Genomic DNA, 12,382 nt, shown 5'->3' with positions numbered 1-12,382 from the left:
CATTATTCACAATAACTGAGATGTGGAACCAACCCAAGTGTCCATCAGTAGATGAATAGATAAGTAAAATGTGGCATATAGACACAGTAGATATCATTCAGTCTTAAAAAGGAAGGACATTCTGGCACATGCTGCAATGTAGATGAACCCTGAGGACATTATACTATGTGAAACAAACCAATCACAAGAAAACATACTGTGTAATTCCACTTATCTGAGATACTTAGGGTAGTGAAAATCGCAGATACAGAAAGTAGAATGGTGGTTGTCAGCACTTGGTGGGGAGGGTGGAATTGGGAGTTGTTTAACGGATATAGAGTTTCAGTTTTGCCCTATGAAAAGCGTTCTGAAGGTGGATGGTGGTGGTGATTGTGCCATATAAATGTACTTAATACCACTGAACTCTACTCTTAAAAATTAAGATAGTAAATGTTATGTATATTTTACCACAATAATAATTTTGGGGGAAAACTATTTAGGCCATTCATAAATACTGTGTTTATATATGTCCTGGCAATAAATTTATTCCGTTTCATACAAATATTTTGTTATGTGTCTGTGCTGTGATTTAGCTGGCTCTATTAATTTGCTAATGATGCTGTAACACAAACTGGATGACTTAAACAACAGAAATGTATTCCAGTTCTAGAGGCTGGAAATCTGAAATCCAGGTGTTGATAGGGTTGGTTGCTTTTGGAGGCTGAGGGAGAGAATGTTCTATGCCTCTCCCTAGCTTCTGTGCTACAGGCCTTCCTTGGCTTGTAGATGACATTCTCCCTGTGTCTTCATGCATCTTCCCTCTCTACACATCTGTCTCTCTGTCCAAGTTTCCCCTTTGTGTAAGGTCACCAGTCATATTGGATTAGTGTCCAACTTAATGACCCTCCTGATCACTGTTTGCACGTAAGGTCACATTCACAAGTACTGGGACTTCAACATCTTTTGGGAGGACACAATTAAATCTGTAACACTGGACAATAACTTTATAAACATTTATGTTATTTCCAGTTTTTGTGTGTTTAAGTTAGCCTTGTGGGGAATTTTCTTGTATATATATCCTTTGTGTTTTTGTGATTAGAAGTAGATTTGTGAGGTCAGAGGATACACACAATTTTGCTGTACATTATGAAAGTAACCTCCAGAAAGTATATGCCTGTTTATAGTCCCACTGTCAACTACGCACCATTTTCCACACGCTAAATAACACATTGGTTTTTAAAATCTTTTGAGTCTTTGTCAATCTTTTTATTGTTTTTGTTTGAGTAGGGTTTCATCCTGTCACCCAGGCTGGAGTGCAGTGGCACAGTCATGGCTCACTGCAGCCTTGATCCCCCAGGCACAAGTGATCCTCCCACCTCAGCCTCCCAACTAGCTGGGACCACAGGCCTGTGCCATCACACCCAGCTAATTTTTGATTTTTTTTTGTAGAAATGAGGTCTCACTATGTTGCCCAGACTTTTGTTTGTTTATTGCAGTGAAAACAGTGAAAATTTACCGTCTTAACCAGTTCTAAGTGTACAGTTCAGTAGTGTTAAGTATATTCACATATTTGAATATAAATTCACAGATGGCCAGAACTCTTCTCAGCTTGCAGATCTGAAACTCTATCCCTATTAAAATAACTCTCCATTCTCCCCTCCCTACAGCTCTAGGCAGTCACCTTTCTACTTTCTGTTTCTATGAATTTGACTACTCTAAATACTTCATATATGTAGAACCATACAGTATTTGTCTTTTTGGGACTGGCTTATTTCACTTAGCATAATGTCCTCAAGGGTTATCCACATTGCAGCATATGACAGGATTTCCTTTATTTTTAAGACTGAATAATATTCTGTTGTATGTGTTTATGTTACATTTTGTATTAGGGTTTGGAAAGATTAGAAAAAGATAAGAATGTAGGATAGGTACTTTGGGACCAAAAGGTTGGGGGTTTCATTCTCTCCATCTCAGACAGTGCTTTTTTTGAGACCAAGTTTCGTTCTTGTCGCCCAGGCTGGAGTGCAGTGGCAGTCTTGGCTCACTGCAACCTCCGTCTCTCAGGTTCAAAGATTCTCCTGCCTCACCCTCCCGAGTAGCTGGGATTACAGGTGTGTGCCATCACACCTGGCTAATTTTGTATTTTTAGTAGAGACGGGGTTTCACCATGTCAGCCAAGCTGGTCTTGAACTCCTGACCTCAGGTGATCCACCCGCCTTGGCCTCCCAAAATGCTGGGATTACAGGCATGAGCTACCATGCCCGGCCTCAGATAGTGCTTATGCCTACTGTATCTTAGCTTATTTATTTTCTGTGTTTTCTATTAATAATACATCTCTGTTCCTCAGAATGCTTTTCCTTTGCCTTCTCAGCATTATCTTCAAACTGTTAGACTGGTCTTCTTGTGAAAGACTGTCTTTTAGGATTTCTGGCATTCGATTTATGTTTTCAAGGTGGAAATAGAACAGTTGCCTTAAAAGAATTTTCAGCAGGGAACCCCAATAGTTGACATTTTGTACGTTTTGGTTATTTCGTCATGCAGTAGGTGCTTGTGGAACATGCCACATAGTTTTGTTACCACTCTAGTGCTTCAAGGCAGATAGGATCAGATTGAGAGATGTGTGCGACTTCTCGGGTAAAATCAGCTGTTTACCAGAGCCAGTGATTAACTTCTATCACAAAATGCCCAGGCTTGGAGTTACACTTTTTGTGTGGTTTATTCTTGGGAGCTGTGCTTAATTCACATAAAAAAGCAACTTAATTAAAATTAGCCTGTAGAATTCCATAATTGTGATGATTGTGATGAGAAGTATTTTACGTGCTTTGTTTGAATTCTTTCGTTTAATCCTCCTGGCAACCCTGTGAGATAAGTTCTATTGTCCTGATTTTACAGATGAACAAACCGAGGCTGCTAGAAGTTGGTAGTGCCAGGGTTTGAAGCAGGCGGACTCCAGAGCCTCTCTCCTGCCTCTCGTGCTCTGCTCCTTCAGTAGCTGGAGGTGCCATTGCATGTTGCAGGCCAGGAGTCACAGTATACACAGACTGTCTTTTCTGTATAATGAGCAAATTGAAGTGCCAATCATTTTCAAATTCTTGGACTCTTTAGGAAAAAGACTTCCACCTGGTGGAGCACCGTGGCAGGTTGCCTCAGCGTGGGAAGTCCCATGTACTTCCGTTCAGGTGCTCAGGAATTTGGAGAGCCGGGATGGTGGAAACTTGTTCATAACAAGCCCCCAACGATGAAACCTGAAGGAGAGAAGTTGTCTGCCTCTACTTTGAAAATAAAAGGTACTGTTGTGAGAACAGTACAAAAGATGCTAGTCAGACCAGAGCCAAGCGGATGTGAGCCCAGGAGACACTCCTGCTTCTACTGGGCATGGCTTGCATGCCTCTCTGGAACTACTCTGCTTAATACTTCTGTGATGACACTTGTGTGTGTGCTAGAAATAAATGCCACAGAAAAACATTTTATTACTTCCTAATCAAGCTATCAGTTTTATAAATTTCCCAGGGTATCTGAAAGGTTCAATGTTTTCCATCTGGTTTTTGTTTTTAAACTTCTCACAAAGGTGAAAAGATGTTTTAAAATTCCCTTAATAAATAACATGATGAATTCCCATGTACCTTCCACCTCACTTTGACATTAACTCCTGACAGTCTCATTTTATCTAAATCCTCAATGCTTTCCCCCAACCTTCCCCATTCTTACTGTTGGATTATATAGAAACAAATCCCAGGAATCAACATTTCATTCCTAAATATCTTAGACTATCTCTAAGAGATCAGGATTCTTTCCTTTTTGCAGCCTAACCATAATGCCATTTTCACATTTAAAAAGATGTTAACAGTAACTTCTTACTATCATATATTGATCTGGTTTTATGATCTAAAAAGTTTTTAATGAGCTTTTAAATTTTTATATTTATTTGTTTGCTTGTTTGTTTGTTTGTTTATTTATTTGAGATAAGAGTCTCACTCTGTCACCCAGGCTGGAGTGCAGTGGTGCAATCTTGGCACACTGTAACCTCTCCCTCTTAGGTTCAAATGATTTTCGTGCCTTAGCCTCCCAAATAACATGCCACCATGCCCAGCTAATTTTTTAAAAATTTTTATTAGAGATGTCTTTTGCCATTTTGGCCAGGTTGGTCTCGAACTCCTGACCTCAGTCTTTCCACCTGCCTTGGCCTCACAAAGTGCTGGGATTACAGGGTGAGCCACCAGACCAGACTGATGAGCTTTAATATAATTGGGAAGAAAATCAAATAGTACTAAAGGGTGTAAAGTATGAAAGTTCCCCCTCCTGCCTATTGCCTGCAATTTCATTTCCCAGAGTAAGCACTGTTGTCTTTTGTGAATACTTTCAGAAATGATCTCTGCAGATTTAAGCATTTTCTTACTTTTTAAAAAAAGTAAAATGGACTCATACTATATGAGTTTTCCATTTTTGCCACACTTACCAGTATGTCTTGGACATCTTTCCGTGATAGTACATGTAGATTTACCCTATTTTATTTCATTACATTCATTATATAATTATGTGATAATTTGTTAAACCATTCTCCTGTTGATGAACATCTTGGTTGTTTCTACCTTTTTGTTTTATTTATTTATTTATTTATTTATTTTTTGAGGCGGAGTCTCGCTCTGTCGCCCAGGCTGGAGTGCAGTGACCGGATCTCAGCTCACTGCAAGCTCCGCCTCCCGGGTTCACGCCATTCTCCTGCCTCAGCCTCCCGAGTAGCTGGGACTACAGGCGCCCGCCACCTCGCCCGGCTAGTTTTTTGTATTTTTTAGTAGAGACGGGGTTTCACCGTATTAGCCAGGATGGTCTCGATCTCCTGACCTCGTGATCCACCCGTCTCGGCCTCCCAAAGTGCTGGGATTACAGGCTTGAGCCACCGCGCCCAGCCTATTTATTTATTTTTTAATTAAAACATTTTTAAAAAAATAGAGATAGGGCCTCACTATGTTTCCTGGGCTGGTCTTGAACTGTTGGGTTCAAGTGATCCTCCAGCCTCTGCCTCCAAAAGTGTTGGGATTACAGGCATGAGCCATCATGCCTGACCTTTTGTTACTTTAAACAGTGCTACAGTTCTACAAATTTGTGTACATGTGAAAATGTGATAAATTCCTGGAAACAGAGTTTCTACATCAAAGGGCATATTCATTCAAAATTTTAATCAGGATTGCCAAATTATCCTCTAAGAAACTGTAATAAGGCCGGGTGTGGTGGCTCATGCCTGTAATCCCAGTACTTTGGGAGGCCAAGGTGGGTGGATCATCTGAGGTCAGGAGTTCGAGACCAGCCTGGCCAACATGAGGAAAGCCCATCTGTACAGAAATACAAAAATGAGCTGGGCGTGGTGGTGCATGCCTGTAATCCCAGTACTTTGGGAGGCCAAGGTGGGTGGATCATCTGAGGTCAGGAGTTCGAGACCAGCCTGGCCAACATGAGGAAAGCCCATCTGTACAGAAATACAAAAATGAGCTGGGCGTGGTGGTGCATGCCTGTAATCCCAGCTTCTCAGGAGGCTGAGGCAGAAGAATTGCTTGAACCCGGGAGGCAGAGGTTGCAGTGAGCCGAGATCACACCACTACATTCCAGCCTGGGCAACAGAGCAAGACCCTGTCCAAAAAAAAAAAAGTGCCCATTGAAATGCCCATGAAAATGCCCATTTCTCCATACATTTACTGAGCTTTATCAAACCTTTTTTTTTGGCTCACTGCAGCCACCACCTCCTGGGCTCAAGATCTGCCCACCTCAGCCTCCCAAAGTGCTGGGATTAACAGGTGTGCACCACCACGCCTGGCTAAACTTTTAATGTTTACCAGTTCCAGTAGGTGAAAGACAGTATTTATTTGTTTAAATTTGCAGTATAACTTCTTTTTTCTCAAGAGAGATCTAAGTCTTTTTTAGTTTAGGGCATTTATTGAACATGATACTATGCATAATGGTAAATTAGCAAAGGAAACTAAAGTTGAGTAGTTATTTTAGAATTTAGATATGGGTTGAGCAATCCAAATCTGAAAATCCAAAATCAAAAACACTCCAAAATCTGAAACTTTTTGAGCACCGACATAACGTTAAAAGGAAATGCTCATTTGGAGCATTTCAGATTTTGGATTTCTGGGTTTGGGATACTCAGCCCGTAAGTATAATGCAAATATTCAAAAATCCGAAAACATCTGAAATCCAAAACATGCTTGTGCCCAAGCATTTCAGATGAGGGATACTCAGCCTGTATTTATTCTTTCCTATCAGCCTCAAAACCAACTTTAGATCCCATCATTACTGTTGAGGGACTTAGAAAACGAGCAAGTCGCAATCCTGTGGAATCTGCCATGGAATTAAAAGAGAAAAGGTCTCGAACTCAGGAAGCAAAAGACATTAGAAGAGCCCAGAAGGAGGCTGCTGGCTTTCTTGACAGGAGCACGTCTTCTACCCCTGTAAAATTCATAAGCCGAGGCCGCAGGCCAGATGTGATTCTGGAAAAAGGTGAAGTGATTGACTTTTCCTCCTTGAGCTCCTCTGACCGCACCCCGCTGACAAGCCCATCTCCTTCTCCTTCTCTGGATTTCTCTGCTCCCGGGACACCTGCCTCTCATTCTGCCACGCCTAGCTTGCTTTCAGAAGCAGATCTGATTCCAGATGTGATGCCCCCACAAGCCTTGTTTCATGGTAAGACTTTGGTTGCTTTGGTCTTTTATTTGGGGTATGGGCCGTGGTATAAATGTACAAGTTTTCACCCTGTGGGTTGTGTGCTCTGCATTTCTTCCTTCCCGTGCCTTGATGACACTGTTTTGTACTCTGCACAGATGATGATGAGATGGAAGGCGATGGAGTCATAGACCCAGGGATGGAGTACGTCCCACCCCCTGCTGGGTCAGTAGCTTCTGGGCCAGTGGTTGGGGGCAGAAAGAAGGTCAGAGGCCCTGAACAGATAAAGCAGGAGGTAGAGAGTGAGGAGGAAAAACCCGACAGGATGGATATTGACAGTGAAGACACAGATTCAAACATGTCTTTGCAAACAAGGGCTAGAGAAAAGAGGAAGCCTCAGCTGGAGAAGGACACAAAGCCGAAAGAGCCCAAGTATACTCCCGTGAGCATCTACGAGGAAAAGCTCCTGCTCAAGAGGCTGGAAGCTTGTCCTGGTGCTGTTGCCATGACTCCGGAAGCTCGGAGACTGAAGCGCAAACTGATCGTCAGACAAGCGAAAAGAGATAGGGGATTACCACTTTTTGACTTGGATCAAGTTGTTAATGCTGCTCTTCTGTTGGTTGATGGGATTTATGGAGCCAAAGAAGGAGGAGTTTCCAGACTTCCAGCTGGACAAGCCACGTACAGAACTACCTGTCAGGACTTCAGAATCCTTGACCGATACCAGGTGAATGCAAGCACTTGCTGTAAAGCTGGTGGGGGCAGGAGTGGAGGTGGGGCAGGGAGCACCAGGCATTGGACACGGTTATGCTGTGACCTTTTAAATCCTGAGTAATTTGGGAAGAGAAAAGTAAAGTGCAAGGGAAAAAAATACAAAAATCGCTGGGCTTTATTTTTCAGAATTGTTCATTATAAGTACACTTGAATATATTTGAGTTTTTCTTTTCCTTTGGGCATTCAAACATAACCTGTAAGTTTGCTTCATCTGTCTCTCTCTCTCTCTGAGGATAGCTATACATGACTTATGTCATAGCTTTGACAAATTTGTTGAGACCATGACAGTGTCTCAGACACTGTGCTGCACAGGATCTGAAGGTGTGTAGACATCTGCGTAGGACAACATGAAGAAACAGCAGCCGAGGGATCAGTGTGGTATCAGTGTTGCTCAAAGGATGGTCAGTGGAACCCAAGTTTTGTGGATGCTTCTGGGAACAGTTAATTCCACTTAGAACTACCTGCATATACTCTCGCACTGGGAGGAACAAGAGGCCTTATTTCCTATATCTTCGCTAGCACTCAACACTAACCAGCCTTACATTTTGCTAATTGGCTGGCTGTAAAGTGAAATCTTGTTTTTTATTTACATTTCTTTGGTTACAGGTGAGGCTAAATTTCCTGGTTGTTTCTTTGTGAATTGCCTGTTTGGAGTTTGCATGCTTTTCTCTCTTCTCTGGAAGCTAATGGGATCTGCTCTTCATTGCTGGTGTTCTGGTATTATTCAGTGATGTGCCATATGTAGGGCTTATGTCTTTCCTTGTGCTGGACATGTGGTGTGTGAGCCCTTTCAATTCGAAACTTTCTTTCCTGAGTATGGAAAAGTCTTGATTTCCTATTTTCTATTTTTTCTGTTCTCTCATTTTAGAACTCCCCATTATTTGGATATTGGACCCTGTAGATAAAAAGTTGGCAAACTTTGTCTGTAAAGAAATAAGTATTTCTGCCAGATAGTAATTACTTTAGGCTTTGCCGGCCACAGAATCTCATTCGCAACTCCTCAACTCTGCTGTTGTGATTGGAGAGCCATAGTGAATGAGTGTGGCTATGTTCCAGTAAAACTTTACTAAAATGGGCAGTGGGCTGGATTTAGCCTGTGGGCTGTAGTCTACTAAGATTCCTACTCCAGATAGATCCTCTTTTCTTTTTTCTCCTAATTCTCATCTTTCCTGGGAAGCACAGTATTAACTGGCCAAGTGGGGAGGGCCCAGGAGCCCATCAAACTGACTCTCCCTGTATTCGGTACAGTACTCCCACCCTTGGCTTCCTGTGTCCAGGATCTCCCTCCTGAGCCTCTCCAGTCTTCTGCCTGTAGAGGGAAAGATCATTTCCTAGTTGTGGGTAGTATAATTACTATAGGGGTATAATTGGAGGCTTTAACCTCCTAAAGAGCCTCTTAATCATAGTCCTACCCCCGGCTCTAAGCCTGGTGCCTTGGATGACTGCACTTCCTTGAGGCTGTGTTTTCTAAATCACCCTGCTTAGCTTCACCACTGGCTTAGGTATTGACTTTCTTTGGTTGTTAAGTCATTTGCTGCTTGTTCATATGCTTTTGTTAGTCATCTATTCACTTGTTCTTTTTTTTTTTTTTGAGACATGGTCTCCCTCTGTCACCCAGATTGTAATGTAGTGGCACAACCACAGCTCATTGCAGCCCTGAACTCCAGGCTCAAGCAATTCTTCCACCTCAGCTTCCCAAGTAGCTGGTATAGGCACACACTACCACACTCAGCTAATTTTATTTTTATTTTTATTTTTAGTAGAGACAGGGTCTTACCATCTTGCCCAGACTGGTCTCGAACTCCTGGGCTCAGGTGATCGCCTCAGCCTCCCAAAGTGCTGGGATTACAGGCATGAGCCACTGTGCCTGGCCAATATTCACCTGGTCTTTGTTCTTGTGGGCCTGTTTAGTGCCTATACTTAATTTTTTAAATTGTTTAAGATGTGTCATACAGATAGAAGGTGGCATAGAAATATGGGATAGTTTAGATATTAATAAAATAAATGCCCATGTAGTCATCTTCTGGATCAAGAGTGTTGTAAACACCTTAGAAGTCTCCTGGGTACTTTCTCTTCCCCTGAGAGGAAGCTACTTTGACTTACAGTGTTAATTATTCATTTGCTTTTTAAATGTGTATGTCTCTAAAAGATATACTTTTAGTTTAAAAAAATACCGAGTAGCAAGCACAAATCTAGCTGTGTAAGGAAATTGCCACTATTAGATGAAGTTTCCTGGAGAAGATAAGCTAGTCATTCTGAGTCATTGTTGTGGACTGAATTGTGTCCTCCTAAAGGATATGTTGAAGTCCCAGCCCTGGTACCTATGAATGCAACCTTATCTGGAAATAGGCCCTTTGCAGATATAATTAGCCAAGACCACCGAAGATTGCTGGCAGCACCAGGAGCTAAGAGAAAGGCATGGAACAAATTCTTCCCTAGTGCATACCCAAGAGAGCATAGCCCTGCCCACACTGTGACTTCTGACATTTGGCCTCTGGAACTGTGAGACAATAAATTCCTGTTGTTTTAAGCCACCCAGTTTGTGGTGCTTTGTTCCTATAGCCCCAGGAAACTAATACTTACAGAGATGTTCTGGCTTCAGCTTCCATGAACCCCTTCTGGGGAAGTCACTGGCCAAGGTCACTAGGGAGTCCTGGGAAACATGAGGCTCACCATAGTGTATGCATCAGCCAGGGCTGTGATGTATACCAGAGATACGGCAGAAATCTGGGCAGAGGAAGTGGGATCCTCTGTATTTCCTGCCTGAGCTGACAGCTTTCTTCCAGTTTGCAGATGGTCAAAGCAGTTATTTGTGGAGTGAGCATCATCAGCTGATCCTTGGGGTGGGCATGGGTGGTGTACAGGAGGCTCACCCGTACATGGTGAAGACAAGCTGAGCATAGATAAGATTCTGGGCCATGACGCCATAGGGTTAAAAGATGGTCAGTGGCAGCAAGGACTTAAGTATGATAGCCTCAGTATATATTAGAAATACCAAAATTGTTAGAAATAGATAATCGGTGCTGCGCAGAAAAGTCAGCACAGGGACAAAAGATCTCTCAGCAAAGCCATCTTTACTTTCTGTAGAAAGGGTGCTCAATCGCAGATAGAACAAAAGCAAGAGCACACTTGAACAAAGGAAAAGCAGACATGTTTATCCCTTAACGCATTTGGGTCGTCCTTACTGCTGTGTCTTGCATCCATTGGCTGGAGCAGGACCTCACAATCTTAAACTGATACCCGATTTGCTAATAGCCTAAAACTTTCCTAAATAGGTAAGTGCAGGGAAGAACAAAGAAGTTGCTTACAAAAGGTTTAAGGAAGCAATAACATTTCCAAATAAGGAAGGGACATGGACTGTGGGCTGGAACGTGCCGGTGAGCATGTCCAGCGGTTACATAGGATAGGTCTTAACGAAGAGTTATTAGCACAAGGCAAGGAGGCTTGAAGAAAGCTAGTCTTTAAAAGAAACTATTATTTCTAACACTTAGGATTTATTCTTTAACAAGAAGGAAAACTTTGAAGAGGAAACTTTCTACATTCTACAGTATGTCTGCCCATGGGTCACACTTGTTCACTCTTTGTTGTGAAACTCAGCAGGGGTGCTGGGATCTCCTCTCACTAGAGATTCTTTTGCCATCCTCTGTATTTGATCTCCTGTTTCCTGTGGCCCATCTTTACCTTGTTATAGGTTTATTCCCTTGTTCTTAATGGCTTCCAGAGAAAAGCTGCATGGGGAGTAAAATTTGGGACCTACATGCTGAAAATACCCTGATTAAATGAGGTTGAACCTGGAATTCCATACACAGCCACATTGTCTAGGTGAGACCTCTATTGAGGACCACTGTACTTCCTTTAGGTCTTTCCTTTGAATCTAGTCAGAGTCCCAGGGAAGAATCTTCTGGGCTCAGGATGCTGGTTGCCAAGTGGGGGAAGAGGGACCTTAGCATTCAGCTTGTCAGGTACTCACCCCTCCGCCCTCCATCTGGAGCCCCTGTTAGGCCTTCTCTAGAGATCAGACCTCCTGGCTTCTGGGGGAGGGTGGCCACCCGGTAAGAGGGAGTAGAGGGATCTGGGGATTATACTGCTTTCCACATGGCGTTTGCCTGCTCCTTATTTATTCTGTTGTCGCATTTGGTCCCAGTTCCAGAGGAATCTACTGCCGCCGCCTAGATTTTAGCAGGTTCTGCAGTATAGATTGGGTTAGTTCTCATTTAACTTACCCAAAGCCACTTCGGGATTTTGGTTTAAATCAGTTACTATTTGTCCATCTGCTTACCAGTTACTGTTCTAATTAAGTCAGCTTCTGTAGTTTCAGTGGGATTTCGGGAAGTAGTAAAGGTTTATATGCTTGTGTTTTAACCTAGTCTTGGAATTTTAGTATAAATTTTAATGTATTTACACAGGGGGTGGCTATAAATGCATCTATTCAATCCATACTCTTGTTTTATATTTTTTTTTGAATATATTCATAGCTATAAATTTCTCAATAAGTACTGCTTTAGCTGTGATTCTTGACGTTTGAAATGATGTGATTTTATTTCCAATCACTACTTGGCATTTTGTAATTTTTCTCATTATTTCCTCTTTAACCCAAAGGTTATTTAGTTCTGTTTTTTAGTTTTCAGATACATGAGAATTTTAAGCTATGTTTTGGTAATTGATTTGATTTCTAATGTTGTATTATGATCAGAGAAAATAGTCTATGTGATGTTGATTCTGTACCATAAAGAACGTTATACATTCTATTTTTATTCTTTTTACAGGTCCTAACTTAAGATACATTTATTTTTCCTTATTCTTTTTTTTAAATATCATGTGGTTGTCCCCCCAAACAAAAAAGTACATTTTCATGCATTCGTCTCTTTTTTCTTTTGTGTTGCTTATTTAAATGACATAAATCTTTACTAAATTATTCGCTCATCCCATTGTTTCTTTCTAGATTAATTTCTTGCTGGACTGCTTTCTGTAA

At 41.8% G+C, this 12,382-nt stretch overlaps 1 protein-coding gene across 1 annotated transcript in view; it reads left to right on the top strand.

The window, feature by feature from the left end:
• Positions 1–12,382, top strand: part of KAT14 (lysine acetyltransferase 14) — a 45,471-nt gene that overhangs the window by 13,517 nt on the left and 19,572 nt on the right. The window contains exons 4-6 of the mRNA XM_033185526.1: positions 3,085–3,266; positions 6,241–6,657; positions 6,795–7,363. Of these exons, the coding sequence (XP_033041417.1) occupies positions 3,085–3,266; positions 6,241–6,657; positions 6,795–7,363 (1,168 nt within the window). The remainder of the gene's footprint in view (positions 1–3,084; positions 3,267–6,240; positions 6,658–6,794; positions 7,364–12,382) is intronic.

Source organism: Trachypithecus francoisi, unplaced genomic scaffold (genome assembly GCF_009764315.1).
Source record: "Trachypithecus francoisi isolate TF-2019V2 unplaced genomic scaffold, Tfra_2.0 Lachesis_group21, whole genome shotgun sequence".
NCBI classification, from domain to species: domain Eukaryota; kingdom Metazoa; phylum Chordata; class Mammalia; order Primates; family Cercopithecidae; genus Trachypithecus; species Trachypithecus francoisi.
The sequence above is the reverse complement of the archived record's forward strand: the minus strand, read 5'-3'. Positions and strand labels throughout refer to the sequence as shown.